The sequence below is a fragment of the Gossypium arboreum genome, chromosome 7, assembly GCF_025698485.1.
Source record: "Gossypium arboreum isolate Shixiya-1 chromosome 7, ASM2569848v2, whole genome shotgun sequence".
NCBI classification, from domain to species: domain Eukaryota; kingdom Viridiplantae; phylum Streptophyta; class Magnoliopsida; order Malvales; family Malvaceae; genus Gossypium; species Gossypium arboreum.
Genome location: NC_069076.1, coordinates 1,156,645 through 1,178,034, shown reverse-complemented (window position 1 = coordinate 1,178,034; position 21,390 = coordinate 1,156,645). Strand labels below are relative to the sequence as shown.

The 21,390-nt window shown below is 32.0% G+C and overlaps 2 protein-coding genes across 2 annotated transcripts; one reads left to right on the top strand and one right to left on the bottom strand.

Annotated features, from left to right (window-relative positions):
• Positions 1–8,091: 8,091 nt before the first annotated feature.
• Positions 8,092–12,669, bottom strand: LOC108478410 (uncharacterized). Its single transcript, XM_053030604.1, has 13 exons — positions 12,490–12,669; positions 12,314–12,430; positions 12,094–12,198; positions 11,872–11,955; positions 11,509–11,624; positions 11,311–11,412; positions 10,690–10,806; positions 10,554–10,610; positions 10,075–10,141; positions 9,933–9,986; positions 9,572–9,646; positions 8,925–8,972; positions 8,092–8,443 (listed from the first exon to the last, which is right to left on the bottom strand). The coding sequence occupies exons 1-13, from the start codon at positions 12,667–12,669 to the stop codon at positions 8,306–8,308; spliced, it is 1,260 nt and encodes a 419-aa protein (XP_052886564.1). The 3' UTR covers positions 8,092–8,305.
• Positions 12,670–17,955: 5,286 nt separating this feature from the next.
• On the top strand, positions 17,956–21,335 carry LOC108481519 (SAGA-associated factor 29 homolog A-like). The gene is made up of 9 exons (XM_017784642.2): positions 17,956–18,405; positions 19,334–19,427; positions 19,554–19,630; positions 20,030–20,139; positions 20,231–20,313; positions 20,413–20,466; positions 20,694–20,847; positions 20,986–20,999; positions 21,102–21,335. Exons 1-9 carry the CDS (start codon positions 18,288–18,290, stop codon positions 21,202–21,204), a joined length of 807 nt encoding a protein of 268 aa, XP_017640131.1. The 5' UTR covers positions 17,956–18,287; the 3' UTR covers positions 21,205–21,335.
• Positions 21,336–21,390: the final 55 nt, after the last annotated feature.

Genomic DNA, 21,390 nt, shown 5'->3' with positions numbered 1-21,390 from the left:
AGATCAGGAATCAGGAATTGTATGGCAATATGGTAAAGATGAGTGAGGTACCACAAAAACCATTTTAATTCATCAGGTTGTTCCACAAATTCAAACTTAATTGGATAGATGAAGGGATAATCAAGATGCAGATCCCATGGTTTAAAGATAAGTCCTCTGAAGTTTTTAAAAACTTGAATTTGATATTGAAACATCATTTCTTTGACCTTTGGATGAAAGTTTCATTGTTCAACAAGGGTCATGACTTCTGATGGGAATTCTGGATTGAGGTTTGGAGCAACAAGATGGGATGTAGGGAAAGTAGGAGATGAGGAAGATTATGGTCTATACATCATGATGGGTCTGGGCCAAAAAACTCTTTTGTAAGCAAAAACTTTAGTTTTGGGCCTAGAAAGGAATTCAGCAAGGACATTTTCCTTTCCTTTTATGTGTTTGGTGTCGAATTTGAATTGTGAGAACCATTCAGCCCATCTAAGAAGCTGGGGATAAGGGAATATCTTCTGTTTAAATTTGAGCATTTGGGGCAAAAAAGACATGTCCATTTCAACAAGGAAATGGTATTCTGCAAGATGAAATTTGAATTTTGTGATACCTTTTTTTACTGCTAGAATTTCTTTGAAAGTGGAGTGGTAATGGATTTCTACATCTAACAATCTTCCACTTTTATAACCACAAATGTGTCTTTTGCCGTTCCTTTCTTCAAATAAAATTGCACTCCAATATTTATCATTGGCGTCTGTTTGTAAAATTCTTTTCCCATCAGAAGGAATTTGGAGTGGTAGTAAATATTGTGTCAATTCTTTTAATCATTGAACAGCTTTTGTTTGATAAGATGACCATGATGGAGGTTCTTTCTAAGCCTCTTTCTCAGGGGGTTAATATACTTAGAAATTTTAGGAAAAAAATCTCTAAGGTAATTAACAATCCCTAAGAATTGTTGTACCTATTTTAAGGACAGGTTTTCAGATGGAAATTTAAGGAGTTCTTGAGCAATATGAGGACCTGGAGAGTATTGCCCATCTTTCAACTTCATTCCTAGAAATTCTATTTCTGATTTGTTTATCTGTATCTTCCTTTCTGAAAGCATTATCCCATATTTGGAAATAATAAATTTGAAGTCTTTAAGAAGTTGAGCATGAGATTCTTCATCTGAACTGTAAAGCAAGATATCATCAATGTAAACTAAAGTATTTTTCATAAGGGGTTGGAAAATCTTTATCATCGCTTTCTGGAAGAGCAAAGGGGCCATCTTTATACCAAATGGAATTACTTTCCATTGAAAGTGTCTACTGGGAATGCAAAATCCTGTTTTTGGCCTGTCATCAGGATGAATTCCCAGTTGCCAAAATCTCATTTTGAGATTAAACTTGAAGAAAACTTTTGCCTTGGCCAAACTTGAAAAAAGTGAATTTCTATTTGGCAGAGGGAACTTGTCATCTTGGAGGAAATGGTTAAGGGGTTGATAATTTATTACCAATCTTAACTTTCCTCTGATTTGTTCAAGTCTCTTATTTATATAGAAAACTTCACATGCCCGCTAGGAATTTGATGGTTCAATCAGATCTTGCTGTTGTAATTCTTTGCATTCTTGTTCTACTAGCAATAAATGATCTGGATTCATTCCTGTATGGCTGGCCTTTTTTAGATTGATATATTCATTTTTCTTGAATGGAAAATTGATGAAGAATTCTAGGTTTTTTCACAAAAGATTTGGGCATTTTTTCAGGAATTCTAAGTGAGATTCTGCACATGATTGGGTTTTTAATTCTTGAATGATTTGGAGGATTTTTTCAGATTAGATGGTAAAAAATTTAGGTATTTTCACAAAAGGTTGGAAAATATTTTTAAATCTGACTCATTCAGGGAGGATTCTCAAATAGTGGGCTTTTATGTAGAGGTAAAAACCTACTACAATATCTTTTCTTGGAAGTTTTAAACCCAGAACTGTAGTTTTGACACAACAGCCTAGAAAGAACTGAATAGTAATGGGCTTACTAATCAGATGGGTAGCAAAAGGATGATCAACAACAAAATTGAAATACCTTACATGAGGTTTCCACCATTCTGAAGGCAAAACATCTGGATTCATAATGGTTTCTGCTGCTCTAGTATCTATAAAGGCAATTATAGTAATGGGTTTACTATATTTGTCTAAATAGATTTTGATTAGTATCTGAGGAAATGGAACTATATTACTTGATGTTTTCTGAACTTGGGCCTGCACCATTTGAATATCTGAATAATCTGATTCTGATTCTGAAATTCATCAATATAAGCAGGAATAGCACAAATTGTTTTTTCTGAAGGTTCTTCTTCAACAGAGCAAACAGACTCTATATCATCTTCTTCCCGCAACTTAATTCCTAATTGTCGAACCATTTGTGCAATATTTTTTGCCTTCTTTTTATTCTTTGGACAATCTTTTGAGAATTATCATTTTTTATTGCAAATGTAACATCGATCAAATTTTGCGGTTGTTCTTCGTTTCTTATTGAGATATATCCATTGAGGTCTTTTATTCCCTTTCCATCTTAAAATATTTTTAGAAAAAGAATGTTTCCTGAAATGCTTCTTTTTCTTAGTACGACAGTTACATAATTTATCCTTTGCACATTTGTATTTCAGATGGGATTCATCGCAGGCTTTGTCAATTTTCTCTGCACATTTGTATTTCAGATGGGATTCATCGTAGGCTTTGTCAATTTTCTTATCACCATGGAGATAGTCCTTGAATATTTTTCTTCGGTTGCAAATGTCTTCTAGGGCAATAAAGACTTCTTATTGAAGTTCTCTAACTGTTAATTGGAGAATATCTTTATTTTGTCGTTGGAGGGCTTGGTTAACTGTAACTTGGAGTGGATCAAGAAGAGATGAAAGAATAACTGGCTTAAGGTTTGAATTTAAGCCCAAAGCACAAAATAATTTAGTCATTACTTTGAAGTGCTTTGCTAAATCTCTCTTGCTGTATGAACAACACTTTCTCTTATAGAATTCTTTTATTTTCAATGTCAACAAATCTTTAGGATTGCCCACAAAATGTTGGTGTATAATTCTGATTAGTTAAGCCAGATTTAGAGGACTAAGAACTGCATTTGATTTTGCTAATCAATCACAGTCCACCAATCTCGCAACATTCTAGTAAATTTGGAAACAAATTCCATAAGAATATTATAGTTGCTATCTTCAGTCAGCTTACGAGTTTTTAACCAAGAATGGAACTCTTGGATTCTATCTGGCCATTTTTCTGGTGGTAAATCATCGAGAGTGATAGTGGTTCTTCCAATGGAAGTTTTTTGTGTGGAATAATGTCTTTGTGGTGCAGAAGATGATTCTGGCATTTCTTCATCACTTTGTTCTTCAACTTTAGTTGTCTAAAAAGCCTTTTGGAGGATTTCATCTTCTGTCTCTAATTGTCTTTCTGATGAGGATTCAGATTCTTCTAGTGTACTTGAATTTCTCCACGAATCAGTTTTAGTATCTTATTTTTATTCTTGATTTTGTAAGGCTGAGATTCCTAGGATTATGGACTCTTTGTAATCCTTTAAAAAAGTTGTTAAAGGATTTTGATGTCTATCTTGAATTATCAGGGACTTTGAAACTTGCTTTGGAGGAGGTGACTTTGGTGGAGATTCTTTTGAGACTGGTCTCTTACCAAGTTTCTTTTCCATCTGATATGCTTCACTTTCACTAGCTACTTTAACCTTCTCAGTAGCCTTTTTCTTCTTTTTCTCAGCTTCTTGTTTCTTGATTTCTAAAAAGATTTCATTCGTACTAGGATTAGTATGTTTTGGAAATTCTGGAAAAGTAATTCGTACTCCTTCTACTGGAAGTGAACTTCTTTGTCGTATGGAGGGAAACAACTCAATTGTTTCTGTTTTTTGAACTGGTTCAGGAATTTTTCATGTTTCTTGAAGAGTTTTGATTTGGTCTTTTAAATTCTGAATTTCCTTTTCTCTCTGAACAAGATGAGAAAAGAAATCTTGTCCTGGTGCTGCTGATTCTTTTGCCACTACATCTAGTCTTTTTTGTAAAAGATGAATAAGATCTCTAACCATTTTGGTGTTGTCATCTACTTTTGCTTCAACAGCTGAGATCTTTGAATCAATCTTTTTTAAGGCATGATTTTGAGCAATGGCATTCTCTGTCTGCCAATTGAGAGTAGCTTCTGTAGCACTTATCTTTGTTAGTGCACCTGAAATATCTGTTTGGATTTTTAAAGGGATTTTTGGTGCATAAGTATAGTTTTTTCTCAGAATATTCTTCAAGAGGTGGAAATTCTTTGTCATATGATGCTTTTGACAAAGATTGCATCATAAGACAGTAGGAATTTCTGATTGTTTAGGGAAAGGATTTTTTCTAATCCATTTGTTAATTTTCTTGTAACAAGGCTGTGAAAAAAGCTTTTGTTTTCTTGAAAAGTTTGGATTTTGTGGAGGAGGCGAAGAGGATGGTTTTATAGGAGGAAAAAAAGGATTACAAGGTTCTGAGGGAACTTTTTGTCTAGTAAAGGTCTGTCAGCTGAATAATCTACAAGGTAAATAAATTTACCATTGTCTTTACCAAGTGGACCAATATCTGGATCTCATTCCATCCATCTTCTGTAGAATTCAGATTGAGTAGATTTTTTGTTCTTTTTCTTTCCTGGCTTTGAAGCAGTGTTGTCTATACCATCAATCCAGGCACTCATTCCGTCATCAGCACATTACTCACATGAGCAGCTAAGATCTTAAGGACAATGTCCAGTTTTTTCATCTTTAAACATATATAAAGGCTTTCCATCTATAGAAAAGCTTTGTATTAGATTTCTTTCTGGACCAAGTTCACATAATGCACAGCAACAATCTGGATCTTCTCGATCATGTTCTTTTGCTAGGCTTTCCACTGGTTGCATCATTAATTGTGTAGGAAAAATATTGAAATTTTTAGGACTGTGCAAATGACTATGATCAAACTTTATTTCTATTGTTCCATCTTCCTTTGATGTGATCTTTCTTTTTGCCGATTGAATTGGTTGGCTATGTTCAATCAGTTGTTCATAGCTAGTAACCCATTTTTCTGGGAGAAGTTTAATGAGTTCAATTCTTAGAATCTTTCTTAGAACATGAACACAATGAGGTTGGTCATTTGTGTTCACAGAGATCAGCAAAGAGTCTTCTATTCTATGTCTTGATAAGTTAAAGGCATAATCTTGAACCTTGTAAACAATCTGGTAATGAAGAGTAGCAGCTATAGCTGATGTCACTTGTGGCGCTCCTGCAATCTGGATCTGGACTTTTAAAGGTGGTCAGGTTGGGATCTGCTAATGCCATGGTGAAATTTAGAAAAAGTGTGACCATCACAAGGCCTGAATTTAAGGTTGCTTTAATAGTAGCAATACAAGCATTTTGATTTTCCAAATATCTGGAATCTAGCAATGCTATTCTTGCTACTACATGTTTTCCAACTATACCATTATAATTTAAGGCTAGACGAATAGCTCCAAAATGGATGTGAGTATATCCTGCTCGAGCCCACTCTGTTGGAAATTCTGCAGGAATCTCCAAATTAACAAACTGTTCAGGTGAAGCTGCAGTGATGGGATAACTATCAAACCTAGAGGCTTGAATATATTCCCTCACTTGTTTAGAAGAACCCTGTATCAAGGTTCTAATAGACCTGATAGGAGAAAATGGAGCCTTTTTATATGCTGCATGGGGATTTACAGTAGGGAGATCAGTGGGTTGAACTTTATCTCTTTCATCAAGATATTATATCTCTTATAGAGATGAAAATCTTTTTAGTTGAATGAGATTTTAAAGGAAAATTAGGCATCGAAATAGTAGTAGAAGAAGTTGAGGGTCGCTATAAGATTTTGTTAGCCATTAAGAGGATTTTCTCTAAATCTTACTATCTTAACAAAATTCAGCAAATGAGTTAATTAACTAAAACCTTGACTCTGATACCAATACTTAAATATTAAATATTTACATTTATAATTATTTTATACTTATGTACATTATTTGTACAAATGTATTTAATTGTTACCATACACTTGTGTTTACTTTTTACCATACAAGTGTTACTTATGGTTTATTTTCTCATTTAATCCATCAAATTTTCTTTAATCTATAATTATACTTTCTCATTTTGTTCAATTAATCCTTATGCCTAATTAACCTTAATTTAAGCTAATTCACCTAACCAAAACCTAATTAACCACATTACTAACTTTGTAAATATTTTTAATAAATATTTACGAATCCGTTTTATGAGAACAATGACCCGAAAATACACTTTCCGATAACCATAAATTTCGGGTCATTACATTCAGACTTTGTTGATTCTCATTTCTTCCTGAGATACCTCCATTATGGCTTATTCTTCCTCTTCCATTTTGAAGAATATTTTCTAAAATGTTTCTTTTTCTTGGAATGGCAGACATAAGAATTGTCTTTGGGGCACTTGTATTTCAAATAGGATTCATCACATGCACAATCAATTTTCTTGTTACCATGGAGATAGTATTTGAATATTTTTCTCCTGTTGCAAATATCTTCCAAGGCAATAAAAACTTCTTGTTGGATTTCTCCAACTGTCAAATGAAGAATATCTCTATTTTGCCTTTGGAGAGCTTGATTGACTGCAACTTAAAGAGGATCTGGAAGAGATGAAAGAATTATTGGCTTTAGATTTGAATTGAGACCTAAAGCACAAAATAATTTAGTCATTATTTTAAAATGCTTTGCTAGACCTCTTTTGCTATATGAGCAACATTTTCTTTTGTAAAACTCTCGTCTTTTGAGAGGTAAAAGATCATCTGGATTGCCCACAAAATAATGGTGAATGATTCGTATTGGTTGGGTAAGGTGTTGAAGAACCAAAAATTGCATTTGATCTTGTTGGCTAATTGAATTCCACCAATCTCGCAACATTCCAGTAAACTTGGATACAAACTCCATAAGGATGTTGTAATTGCTTTCTTCAGTAAGCTTGCAAGTCTCAAGCCAGGAATGGAATTCTTGAATTCTATCTGGCCATTTTTCTTGTGGAATATCATCAAGAGTAAATGTGGTTCTACCAATAGAAGTTTTCTGTGTAGGATGGTATTGTGATGAAGATGATTTTGGTGTTTCTGGCATATCTTCATCATCTGATTGTTCCACCTTTAGGTGGGTTTGTAAAACTTTTGAAAAGCTTTCTTCCTCTGATTGACTTTCTGATGATGGGTCTGATGATGAACTCGAATCTAACCAATCAGTGTCAGTGTCTGATTGTTGCTCCTGGAGTTGTAAAGTTGAAATCTTTGGGATCATCAATTCTTTGGAGATTTGTCTATTACTGACCTTTTGCCAAGTCTAACGTCTTCTTGATGGGCTTATTCTTTTTCAACTACCTCAGTTTCCTCAATAGCTTTTTTCTAGCATGGAGTTAGCTCAAATTTTAGGAGGGTTTGAATAAAAATATTAAGTCCATTTAAAATATGGATTGAGCTCGAGGTTAAATATTCAAGGTTCAAGTTTAACCCGGCCCGACTTATTTTAAGTTTATAATATTTTGTATTATGTTATTTTTATATATTATTTAATTTATAACACATTAAAAAAATAAACTTATACTAAATATATAATACTACTCTAATATAAACATTAAAATAATGTTAAATGACTACATAAAGAATTTCAATAAATAAAAATGTATAAAATTATTAAATATTAAAATAATATAATATAAATATTTTTTAAAAAAATTAAAAAATAATATGAACGGGCTTAAAATGGGTTTGAGTTCATCTTTTGCAACTATGATCGAGTTTGGACAAGCATAGAACCTAACCTGACTCAACGCATGAGAGACACGAATATTTATCAAATAGGGATACTTTTAAGAAAAACGAATGGGATAAATTCTAAAATTATACATGAATTTCGATTTAATGTACAATTTAATACATGAACTTTAATTTGATGCAATTACATGAAACTTTGATTGTAGTTCAAATGTATACATGACACTTTAATTTTGATTCATTCATGCACATATAAAGAAATAAATATAGCAATTATTTTTATATTGAATAAATATAATTATATGTGTATGCAATATATAAACATAAAATTATGCTATATCAATAATTGTGTTAATAATTTATAAAATTTGAATCAAATTAAAATTTCATGTGTAAAATTACACAAAATCAAAATATATGTATAGAATTGCACATTAGACTAGAATTCATGTATAGTTTTAAAATTTATCCCAAAACGATCTGAGTAAAATTAATTATAAAATGAGTAAATACCTAAAGACCAAACAAATAAGAAATTGTCTATCTCCTAAAATCAGAAGGGTCCATCCCATAAGTTATGTCGGTAGTGCTAATCCCCATTGATTCATAATATGCTTTCTCTGCATCAGTCATCCTATTTTGGAACATGCTCCATTCTTTCTTACACCTTTCCCTAACCTGCCACAAACAACAATTTTCAGGTAGCTATCGTCAATAACAGTTATAAAAATATTATGAAAGTCTTTTTGTTTTTTGTCCTCTTTATTAAAAAAGAGTAAGTTAATTACTATATATTTGTCAAGATGATTTTTCTATTAAAAACTTTATTTATTTCTACTGTTAAAAATTGATTCTTACACGTCAGCATAAAATACATGCGGCATGTCACATATTACTGTTTAATTATTTCATCAGTCACATTAGTTTTAACAATATAAATGAATGAAATTTTTAACAAAAAAGATCCAATTTACTTTTTGATAGAAGAAACAATATACAATCTGACTCCTAATACAAAAACTTCCATCATGCTTTATCTCAATAACATTCATTACATCCACAATTGCACTAAATATGTTGTAATCATTATGAAAACCCCTATATTTATGTGTGGCGAGGATGGGTTTGAAGAAGAGAGAGAGGAATATTTAAGACATACCCCTTTCCATGGTGCCAGTCCAATGTCTTCTTGACCCATGGAAAATGTCTTGAAAAACAAACAATAAGAAGGTAATATTATAGTGTGCAAAATGGGAATAAGTAAATTATAAAAGGGTAAGATCTACATTCAAAGTCATGAAACTATTAGTAAGTTTATTTTTCGGTCATTAAACTTCAAAAAGTTAAAAAATAGTCACTAAACTATCCGGATGTTTTCATTTAAGTTACTAAGTTGTTAAAGTCACTGATGTATAGCATTCTTCGTTCTCACCTCCGACATCAATCGAAAGAGTAAACTTCGACCTCCTCTTCTACAATTTAGTTTTTTTTTTTTTCATTAAACAACTTTGAACATCACTAATTTATGAACCAAAATCCAAATAGATTTCTTCTACTCGTCGATGAGTACTGTTTCACCAAACTAATAGTCAACTCGTCGCTCCTAGCTCGCCCAACCGAACTTTTAAAAAAAAAAATTTTAACAGTCCAGTGACTTAAATAAAATCATTTGAAAAGTTCAGTGACTATTTTATAAGTTTTTAAAATTGAGTGACTGAAATGTAAAGTTACTAATAATTTAGTAACACTGGGTTTATTTACCCAATAATAAAAAAAAAGGGGGTTTAAAAGGGGGTTTTAAGATACCTGGTTCCGTAGAGAAGGAATACCTTGATGTACAATCCACTGAACGTCTACAACTCCTATTTTCTCATGTGGAGTCTGTTTCATTTCACACATTATCAGCAAATATCAGCAAAACTCCTTCGTTATATACATGTACACACATATTGAGTAAATATTGTCTGATTGTGTTTCATTACGAGATATTATCCGCTTTAGAAGTGTTTATCATTTTATGTATATCTGATTCGTATTTTGCAAATTCAGATATTCTAATTATTATCTGCAATAGATTTAGAGATGACATAGATATTAATCCTTGAATATCCATATCCAAATCTATTTTACACACAAGCATACGAATAACTATAAGGAAGTTACTAACCTCGACACATCTTCTAAGATAAAAATCGAGACCCCATCCGTGAACCAAATCATTCTGGCATTTCAAACAAGAGTTTATATCATAAATCGGGGAAGCTGAGAAAAATGAACATCCAATTGAGATTAAAGCTTAATCAATTTACCTGAATCATATGCCAAACACATCGCCATGCATTCCGAGAGAACACGGTAGCCATGATCTCAACAAATCTGTGACCAACCATGCAATGCAACAACAGTTTAGCAATATGTTTAAACATCATTTTAACAAAGAAAAGAGTATACTATATTATATATAATTTGGATTTGGTGTGAGTGTGAAACATGGATAAGTGTCTATGACATGTTCAATTTTTCTAAGTGTTTTTCATCCGACCCTATATGGTTTTAAAATCAGGGTTGGAGTTGAAAGCTAAAGTAATAAATAAAATTTGGGATGACACAGGTTCAGGTGTGTATATGTATATAGAAGTATAAATTCAGGTACCCTGTTGCCATCCTTGCCACTAAACTCATGCTCGAATATGTATTAAATACGGGTGTTTGTCGCAACTACTTTTGGAAAAACGAATATTCGAAGTAATATCATATATTTTATATATGTATTAATAATGTTTCATACGCTGCACATGGAGGCAAATGCAAATCAGTACACCAACCAGTTCTCTCTTGAGTTCTCCTGAAGAAAAAAAAAAACCTACATTAATTTCCATTTTCAACCTATGTGGGACGTACAAATATCGGTCAAACGCTCTTACGTGTGAATTTCAGTGTCGTTTCTCTTCATTGTCATTGCCCATGTCAACCCAACACTATCCGGATCTAACCCCGGTTGGGATATCTCTAAGCCATGTTTCCTCACAATTTTGATGTATCTGAGAGTTTCAGTTTATTTTCACATTACTTGCACATATATATATATATATATATATATGTAAAAGTATCATGGAGTCGGATTGCATTCTCCCTACTTAAAAATGAGTTAGTCCTTATATATTAAATAAAAAAATAAATTGATTATTATGTTAAAAATTCTATTTATTTTTACTGTTAAAAACTGGCCCCTGTATATCAACATAATGTACACATGGCATATCATGTATCACTATTTGATTACTTAGTTAACCACACTAGTTTTTACGGAAAGGACTAATATGCTATTTGAAATTTTATAAGTAGAGTCAAAATGCAATCGGATTCTTAGTATAAAGGTCTCCATGCTATGTTACTTAGACAAAGAGGGTGAGTTTCGTTTTTTCATATATTTGGAAAATTATATCCCTATACTTAATATCCAAATATGCGGTATACGAGAGACTGAAGAGTCGAAGCAACATAGTTCTTGAATCTAAAGAAAGACAAGGAAGTTATGGACTTACTCCTCTGCATTAAAGTGCTCCACACCGAGATCTTCATCCCATATAAAGATGTAATCATACGGTGCAACAATGTCGGGGTGCAAAAAGCGCTTCGCAAACCACCTTATAAACATTTCAATGGAGTTTCAAGTGAAATGCAGCGTAAACAAGGCTTATATATACTATTGATAAAAGCTAAAGGATTAGTTGCTTGCTAACCATTTACTCTGCTTTGGAGCACTCACGTGAATAGCTCTCTTTGACCAGTCAAATTCATCCCATTCACTGGTCACTCCATCGTAATGGAACAATACAATTGTGAAGTTGTTTGAGAACTGTCAACATTTTAGGAAAATGAAAAAATAGTATATACATGTGAGGCCAGAGATAGTCAACAATATGCATAGATATATGCTATGCTACTTGGACTCGGGTGTAAGCATTAGATATGGGTATGAAAATGAATTTATATAGGACGCAAAATGACAAGTCAAAATAACATAGCATATACATGCGTGTATGTGTGTGTGAGAGAGGGAGAGAGAGAACTGGGTGTGTGAGAGAGGGAGAGAGAGAACTGGCCTTTTTCACAGCTGCATCTATGTTGTGTTTCTGATTATAACCAACGGTAAACGCTACAAGATACTTTGGTTTGATGGTTAAGTCCTGCAAATGCAAACCCGGATTATATCAGAGAAACAAATTTTGAATACATTCGGATAAAGATACACCATCATTTGCCTCAAACATAGCTGACATATACCAGATTAGCATAAATACAAAATATAGTATAAAGGTGCATACCTTATCAGGATGACCCCATAATCGTCGAGGATATATATCAGATCTAGACGAAACTATACCAGGGGGGAGTGTTTCAGCACCCTTTGGATTTGTTGGAGTCCATATCTGCCATAATTAAGGAACTACCAGTTATTATTTTTACATTAACTATAGAGGGCAACGAGTAAAACAAATTCACATCATTCATTGCAGTAATCACAATAATAAAAGGGGGATTTACCTTTGCTCCTTTGGCTTTGTTAGACCCGACCTTATTAGCCTTGAGAGGGTTCAAAGCATCGAATAGTGCTTGAGTCGAAAGACCATGATATTTGCTCTCAATGTATGTAAGATTGATCTAACCAAGATACATATGTAATGAAATAAACTTGTCATTCAAGGGAATTAAAAAACAACTACTGTAAACATATTGAAACAGTAAATGAGTGTAACCTTAGTTGAAGAAAGCTTTGGAGATATTATTCCTAAAAAGAAGCCAAAAATAACTCCACCAAATGTTGTTATAATCAACCTCATTGTCTCATTTGGTATCCTAACATTACCACTGCAACTCAACAGGGGTGAAATGCAATTCATATTAGTACCTTTTTAGGTGTCAATTCAAATTTTTTCAACCAGTAAAAGTGCCAATACATCTAAGGTAAAAGTACTCCTGAAGTCCTTATACTAAAACTTAGATTGCATTTTACTCTCTCCGCTCAAAAAAATGGACAAATAATATCATTTACATTCAATCAAAGATCAAACTAATCTTTTTGTTATTCCATCAACTACGTCAGTTTTTAATAGTAAAAGATTTAATGTAAAAGGACTAATCTGCCCATTTTTAAGTAGAAGAGGCAAACTAAAATCAGACTCCTAGTACAAGGTTTTCATGATACTTTTACTGCCTTTCTAGTTTCTAGTACAAGTCTAATGTAAATATTGGGAGATGGTTATTAAATGTATTTGAAATATACTTGAAGGTTTATATTCATATCATTGTATATCTATATCCGAATATGTGTATGATAAAAGTATTTCGAGAAAAAAAAAAGAGTGGGAACAATATAAATAAGATAATAACTTAAGAAAAGGCAATACCTTCTCAAGGGAACTCTCATTATGGAAAGGATCTTAGTCTACTTTTACCAAGATCAAATTGAAATCCAACAAAAGTTGAATGGACCAAATGCCTTCATCTAGGGTTTAAATTCAAACTACAATAATTTGATAAACCAGAACTGAAAAAAAAAAGGTTTTAAGGGGAAAAAATATGTTAGTGGTCATTTTAGGTTTGAGAAATGTAAAACAACATGCATGAAATCTTATTGTGAAAAGAATTTCTTTCTTTTTTTATTTTTATTTTGATGAACCAATAAAATCAACCAAAACAAGCTTGAATTTTTCTTGATCAACAATGTCAATAAGCTAAAATAACACAAAAAAAGGGCATTTGAAAACTCAAAACACCATACATGAATCAAGAAGAGAATTTATGTTCTTCCTAAACCGGAAAATGTACCCAAAATTTTACATTAACATAACAAACCCAAGCTAAAAGAAATCCCCATCAACCCATTGGAAACAAAACCAAGAAGAAAATCTCAAACATTGAATTTAAACACACACAAAAAAAGCTGATTCCTTTGGAAGAGAAATATCATAATCTAAAGAGAAAAACAACATACTTGGAACCAAAATGACAATTCTTAAATTGGGTTTTCCTTAAAAGAGTGAGATCAAATAAAAAGTTAGAAACTTTGGGGAACCAAATAAATCAATCAGCCGCCTCAAAAAAATGGTACTCAGATTTTTATAGCAAACTGTTAAAAAGGTTTGGTTTTTCTTTTTAAATCTTATTCATTAACCGATTCTGTTTGTCTGAGGTGCCTTTGATTGACAATTGGTAATCTTATCAAAGGGTTCAAAGTGAGAGACCCTTTATTTGATGCTAAAAGGAAATGAAATCCATATATATTTCTATAAAATTCCTTTCTTTGGTAATCTCATTTTTGTTGTTTTTGACCATATTTGGAATAGGAACTCTTTGGCCTTATGCTTTTGATGTTTACTTTTCGAATCGTTGAATAATTGTTTCTTCATTCTAGACTTCAAGTACACCTTTCCCTTAGCCTTAATAGCTGAGTGTTGAAAATTAATGATCTAAGTTTTTATATTTGTTAATTCAAAATAAAATAATAGGAATAAAATTTTTTATCATAAAAAATACGGAAAATAATAGGTAGATAAAAGTTATTTATTATTTAATGGAGAATATTTTATATTTATTTTAATTTATTTATTTTAATGTTATATTATCCTATAAAAATTGATATTTAAATTTTAATTTTTTTAGAATAAAGTCAAATGTTTTAAAAATTAAAGATAAAATGTAAAGTATAATTTTATTTTATAACTTAAACTTAGTACTTAATTTTTCATTTTATCAAATATTATCTAAGTGTTTGGTCATTTTAAATCATTTTTGTGAACAAATTGATGAAATTCAATGGACTAAAATGAAGAATAAGTTAGACAATAATCTTTTATAAATTTGAGATAGCTTAAGGGTTAGTTTTTCATTGTTGTTGAGGTTGAAAATGATTTTGAAAAGTATTTTTAAAAAGTACAGTAACAATAAGTTATTTATTAATTTAAATTATTTAGTATTGCTGTAAAAAAAATATACTCGGAAGTTAAAATATCCACTTTAAGAAACTTAGAGCTACCCAGATAAAAGCCTATTACTTATTTTTTCGAAAGTTCGAATCTAGGTGAGTTTTATGGATGGATAAAACTTAGCTACCAGGCCAAGCAAAAGACTTCATTCTTAGTTGTTTTTTTGTAGGTGTGAAATTGATATTCACATATTATTATATCTTTATGTAATATTTATATAATATATTCGGGATTAAAGTGGAGGAAGCATTACAGAAGAGTTAGAAGGACATTATCATATTTCCTGGGAGTTGTAATGTCAAGAGTCGGAGGAGCAGTAACAACTTCACTGGTTCCGAATTAATTGGATTAATCAGGGTGAGAGGATACTTACTTTTCCCACTCAACAACTATAAGACGAAGATTGTATAATTCAATTATGATAGTAGTGGCATTTGGGTTGAGGAATTTATGATGAGCTGGGTCCAACAGCATAGGCAACCTTCATCATGTTCTTTCACAGGAAGACTTGATAGGCCTTTTACAGCGCTGTTTCAAATTGGAGCATAAGCTCCTGATCCGACCACATGCCAAATCAGGATTCTTTTGTCTGAAAGGGTCGTTAAGAACACAATCTTGCTTGAGATTCCTTAATACGGGTTATTTGCTCCCCTCGTGGCTTGCTTTCTGTCAACTTTTTTTATCTTCTAGTGTCACATACTACAGATCAAAACTCGTAATCATTGTGCATAGAAAGTTCTATGGAGGTCAACTTATTAAATGAGACTCATTTGATCTGTTTGAATTGACCTGACTCGTGGAATATACGGAGAAACTCATCTATTTAAAACTTTGGTGGCCCAGTTAAACACTCCAGTAAAATTAGAATAAGGATACATAAAGCTTAAATCTCTTAAGACTCTTATATTGTAGATAGACAAAATCTTGCTCGTCTATTTAATTTAATCTATACTATTGGATCTGTGAGAGCTCAACTATAAATAAAAAATTTTCTCTTAATTGTAAATCTTCAAAGTAATAAAATACTTTTCGAGAATAAACTGACTTAGGCAGAATAACCTAAAAAATTACTTAAGACCGCGCCAGTTGCCAGACTAAAGTTCTAGTCTCATGACTCATTGCCTTCTTCATTACTTCCAAAATTTTTCTTCATTTTCTTGCTTCAGCCTTCTGATTACTTTGGATAGTTACGGTATTTATCTGTGTATCCGTACTCTATTTTCATGTTCAATTGATAGGGGAAGACTTAATTGTCAAATCTAAATTGATCTTGTTATTGCAATTGGAATATGTTAATGTTAATGTTAATGTTAATGTTAATGTTAATTGAGGATGAGGCTTGTGTAAACTAAGTGAATGGAAGATACTTTGCCATACCTTGTGATATGTACATTTGTTAGTATATAGTTTCAATTGTGGATGCATAATAAGATGTCATAATGTTATAACATGTCAGCTGATTTATGTAATTGTTTTAAATTTAGTTTATAATGTTGTTTATCGGTATGCTCTTGACTTAATGAATGCATAAAGTATCATTGGATCGTAGTAAAATACCATTGAGCTTTAAGGAAAGTTTAATGTGGAGATTTATATTTTGTGCATAATTTATAAGAGTAAAGTGTAATTTAGTGGATAATGTTTGAGTCTCAACATGATCTCCTTATTGATGTAATGATATGTAACTAGGATTAAATTTTACTCAATTCTTAGCCTTGAATCTTTGGTTATTGTTTGCTTTAACATTTTTATCACTTGGTATTTTTGCAAGGCTTGTCATATCATAGGGGACTTTGTCGCTTTTGAATTGAATTTTGTTGAAAGGTTTAGTGTTATTCAAGATGTTGAAAACAACTAATCATATTATGACTTAGAAGTTAATCACACTTGAAATTGCATGTTTTAGTTGTGTTTTATAATGTCTAATGTGTTGGAATGATTTTGTTTGCATGTCATGTATGTTTAGTGCATTAAGGAGCATGTTTGGAAGTCTTGAATTAGTCTCTTTTTCTACATTTTTTACATGAGGTATCAGTACCCTATACCTATATACCGAAAATTTATAGTGGATATCGGTATCCAAATCCTAAGTGTCGATACTTTTGAAATTAGTATCTAAAATTGTGAAACAAGTGAGGCTTGTATTGGTACATGATTAAAACTGAGTTTTCGGTACTTAGGGTACATTTTTTGGTTTGTATTGGTACATTTTTTTGCATATGTTGTATACTAATAAAGTCCAAAATATTGAGGAGATAATAGAGATACAATCCAATATCCTTATTTTAAGGAATTCAATTGTTTAATCAGATCAAAATATGTTATTTCAAATGGATTGATATCCAAAACAGACTATCACGCATTCAAAATATCAGTAAAGATTACAATCTGAAGATTTTGTTTCTAAAGATTGTTAAAACTATATAAAGCTAAGTTATGTAACTTACTCAGTGTTAAGAACAACAAGCACTAAATAAAGATTGCTCACACAACTGCCACAATAATAATTAAAAATCAACTTGACTTATCTAAATTATTTCGATCAAGTTATTAAGTTAATTGATTAAGAAGAGTAAAACAAATTATTTAGCTGAGATAATTTGGTTACTTGGCCCAAGTGATTCTGGATTTTGGGAAAAAAATTATAATTTTAAGGGTGATCAAATTAGGGCCTTAATCAAATCAATCCTTTTACTATTAAATAGATCATTTTAGTCCTTATACTATTAAAAAATTAAATAAAATCAAATTAAAATAGAGTTAACATTTATTATTTAAAAATATCATTTACTATTTAACAAATTTACTATATTTTAAGTTTTTACGGTTCCGTAAATGAAATAATTTGTTTAAAATTAAAGCGCACTTGAAAAAATAATCTTCAAGATATTTTTTAATGTAAATGTTAACTCTATTATAATTTGAACTTATTTGGTTATCTTTAATAATACAAAGACTAAATTGATTCATTTAGTAATAGAAGGACTAATTTAATCTAGTCCCTATATTACAGGGATCTCACAGGTATTTTAACCTAATTTTAGGTCCTAAGTGCAATGTTTAATTTCCACCGGAGGACCAAATATGTAAAAAGTGGCATTCGAGTCTAACGCGTGGCAAAAAAAATATTGGCGAAAAGGAAAATAAATGTAAATTGACTTGTACTTCTTCCACGTGTTAATAGCAGAGAGACAAAACTAAAAACATAAGTGAAAACCAAAAAAGAAAAATCAAAACTTATCCACCGATTTTCCTTTTCTTTTTCTTCATTTTCTTTCCCTCTCTTTTAAATTTTAATTATATTTCAATATTAAAACAATTTTAAAAGGTTCCCCAAACTTTATTTATTTATTTTAAATTTTTTATAATAGCATTAATTTTTAATTCAAGCTTTATTTGAAAATAATAATAAAAAGTAAAAACTTTTGATCAAACTAAGGTTTGAATGAAGTGAAAAAAAAAATCTAGCTGGAAAGTAATCTGGTAAAAACAAACATTGTATCTCCGACGACGGAGATAAGAAACGTTAAACGATGTCGTCGCCGGACATTGCTTCAATCATGGACAACTCAAGGGAACTCGATCGATTAAGGAAAGATCAAGAAGAGGTGCTTGTTGAAATCAATAAGCTTCATAAAAAGCTTCAAGCCAGTAAATTTTCTTAACTTCTTTTTAAATTTTTTTGTCCTTTAGCTTCAAATTTTATGATCTGGGTTTATTTATTTTGTTCTTTAGATTAATGGGTTTGTTCTATATTATCAAAATATGATGTTATTCAATGGTTTTAAGGTTTTTTTTTTTTTTTGGTTCTTTGGGGGTTTTTTAGTTATGTTTCTTTTTAGGTGGGTTTGTTGTTAAAAGAGGTTAAAATTTGACCAAATAGGAGAGGAATAGTTTCTATTTGTAGTTTAACTGGTGTGACTTGGTTTAAAACTTAGCTATACTTATATGTTTGAATCTAAATTGTGGTTTAAACTTTAAAGGTAGCAAGTTTTTGATGTAATTTCGGTGTAAAGATTTCGCCTTTTCGATCTAAAAACACGCGACTTAGCTGGATTAGTTGCTTCTGGAGCTTCGTTTTCATGGAGAAGGAAATTTTGTGGTTTTCAGCTTGTAGTGGTTTCACTTTTTTTTTATATAACAATGCTTCATGTATAATATTACCTTATAACCGGTGAGCCTCGGAATATCCGTTTAGTTGCTTCAGGTAAGCTTTTGATATTATCATATCATAAACGTGCTCCTGATATCAGTTTTTCCATAATGTTTTGATTGCTTTAATAGAGAATGTTTGCATGAAAGAGGTCAGAAATCAGAATATTCTACAAAATAACAGCTAATTGTATGAAACCGGAAAAGGATGGTAAATGAAAATTATTGTTGTCAACTCAATAAGGTTTAAATTTGATCTGTAGTTTCTTGGAGTATTTTAGAAGTATTGTAGATGGAGCTTTGAGATCATAGTCATTACGATTTAAAAGCTATATTGGGGAACTATTGGATGCATTATTTTGAATTTCGGGGAATATATATTACTGAGAGTGTGTGCTAAATTTTGAACTTTGGTATATCAATGCAGCTCCTGAGGTAGTTGAGAAACCCGGTGATTCTTCATTGTCAAGGCTAAAAAGTTTGTATATTCAAGCTAAAGATCTTTCAGAGCGAGAAGTAGTGTATGTCCATTATCTTTGTTAAAGGCTTCTACCATTTTCTTTGTATTTAGTGATGAACTTTCTGGTTTGATTTTCATTACTGTATTCTCTTGTTCTTGAATTCCTGATGTTTTGTCATCGATACAGGATTTCCAATTCCTTAGTAAGTAAACTTGACACTTTCCTGCCATCCGGAGCACCAGGACAACAGCGAAGAAAAATGGGTGCATGTTATCCACCACTAATGTTCATTTTAGTTATGTTGTAATCAAAGAGTATGTTACGATGTTACCAGAAAAAAAAAATGTTAAGATAAGACTAATTTTCTGCAGTTTGATTTTCTCCTTGAAACCTTTAGTGAAACACGGAATTGCTTGGCTGATTACTAAAGAGTTTCTCAAGTTGATATGTGTGTACAAAATTATATCATGATGGTTAAAATCAAATAAAGACTCAGCAATTAGTTGAAGCGATCAAGTGTCTATCATCTTTCTCTTCTTTCAAAGCTAGAAAATTGAATATATGACATGTGTAAAACGAAGTCAATTTCATCTCTAGATTTCACATACTAGAATGAGGGTATCTGAACTTCCTGTTTATGTTACTGACATCAAATACTGCAGATGGTAGTGACCAGAAAAGGAGAAGAATGAAATCTGATTCAGATATCTCTCGCCTTTCTCCTTCTATGCGGAGTCATATTGAGGCTTGTCTTAGTCTCAAAGACGAACAGGTAAGCTTGTAGAGCATAGTTGTCTGTGTAGCTCTATCACAATCTTTGATATTTTTTTGTAGACCCAATTTACCTTTGCTTTGGAACTCAGGTAGCTGCGAGAGTCACCTCAGACGCCGAGAAGGATGAGTGGTTTGTCGTAAAAGTGATCAATTTTGATGAGAAAACAAAAGAGTAAGTACGGTTCATATAGGATGTTTCGTTTCGGCTCGTACGAAAATCCCATCCAGGGTCTTCTTTATTCTTGTTTTTAAGCTGAATCTCCATATCCAGATTCGAAGTACTCGATGAGGAACCAGGTGATGATGAAGAGGGCGGTGTCCAAAAGTAAGCTTTTTATACTTTGTTCTTTATCATGCTAATATTGACCGGTCCGGAGGACTCTATCGTGGTTTAACTGTAATTACAAGAATACCTATATCAATGGCTCAATTTATTTTATGTAGTCGGTCTTAAGAATCAATGTTCATTGGTTGCTTTTATTTTTCAATTATTTGCATAGCTGAAATTAGTCTTGAAGATGTCATTCTTTTTTCCGGTTATTGCGATTTCAGGAAGTACAAGCTGCCTGCATCTTGCATCATACCATTCCCGAAACGAAATGATCCTTCCGGTACTCAAGAATTCCCTGCAGGGAGAAATGTTTTGGCTGTTTATCCGGGAACAACTGCACTCTATAAAGCAACTGTCATTAGTACACCTCGAAAGGTGACTATTCTGGTCACCACCGTCATCATTCAGTACATAATATACACGTTTTGATCATTTCCTCTCCTTTATAAACTGACTAACAATCTTCTTTGTGCATATTCGCGGGGTACTCTCCACCTTACCATTTCTTTCCAGAGGAAATCCGATGAGTAAGTAACATTTTCCATGGCCTTTTATTTAAAAGAACCCGGAATTGTTTTACCTGTTGTGTGTTGCTGAAATGCATGATACCCTTTTCCAATCGTCTATAGGTATCTATTGGAATTCGATGACGATGAAGAAGACGGAGCTTTGCCGCAAAGGACGGTACCGTTTCACAAGGTGGTTCCATTGCCAGATGGGCATAGGCAATGAGATTTGTGTATAAAAATGTGTATATTAATTTAGAACTTGGCGTTTTAAACATGTGAATCTGAACCCTGATTATCATGTATTGGCTTAGCAATGGAAGATTGACAATCTGATATCTATTTTTGTTACTTAAAGCTCTGTATGTTTCTTCGTTAGTATGTTAGGGTAGCCACTGCACTCGATTCCACT

Excerpts from the sequence above, each read along its gene's own strand:
- LOC108478410 (XM_053030604.1), bottom strand. The coding sequence starts at position 12,669 with ATGAATTGCATTTCACCCCTGTTGAGTTGCAGTGGTAATGTTAGGATA. Across the intron at positions 10,807-11,310 it reads GAGCACTTTAATGCAGAGGA|ATACATCAAAATTGTGAGGA; the intron begins GTAAGTCCATAA and ends TGAAACTCTCAG. Across the intron at positions 10,611-10,689 it reads AACGACACTGAAATTCACAC|GAGAACTCAAGAGAGAACTG; the intron begins GTAAGAGCGTTT and ends TTTTTTCTTCAG.
- LOC108481519 (XM_017784642.2), top strand. The coding sequence starts at position 18,288 with ATGTCGTCGCCGGACATTGCTTCAATCATGGACAACTCAAGGGAACTC. Across the intron at positions 19,631-20,029 it reads ACAACAGCGAAGAAAAATGG|ATGGTAGTGACCAGAAAAGG; the intron begins GTGCATGTTATC and ends CAAATACTGCAG. Across the intron at positions 20,314-20,412 it reads TTTGATGAGAAAACAAAAGA|ATTCGAAGTACTCGATGAGG; the intron begins GTAAGTACGGTT and ends CTCCATATCCAG.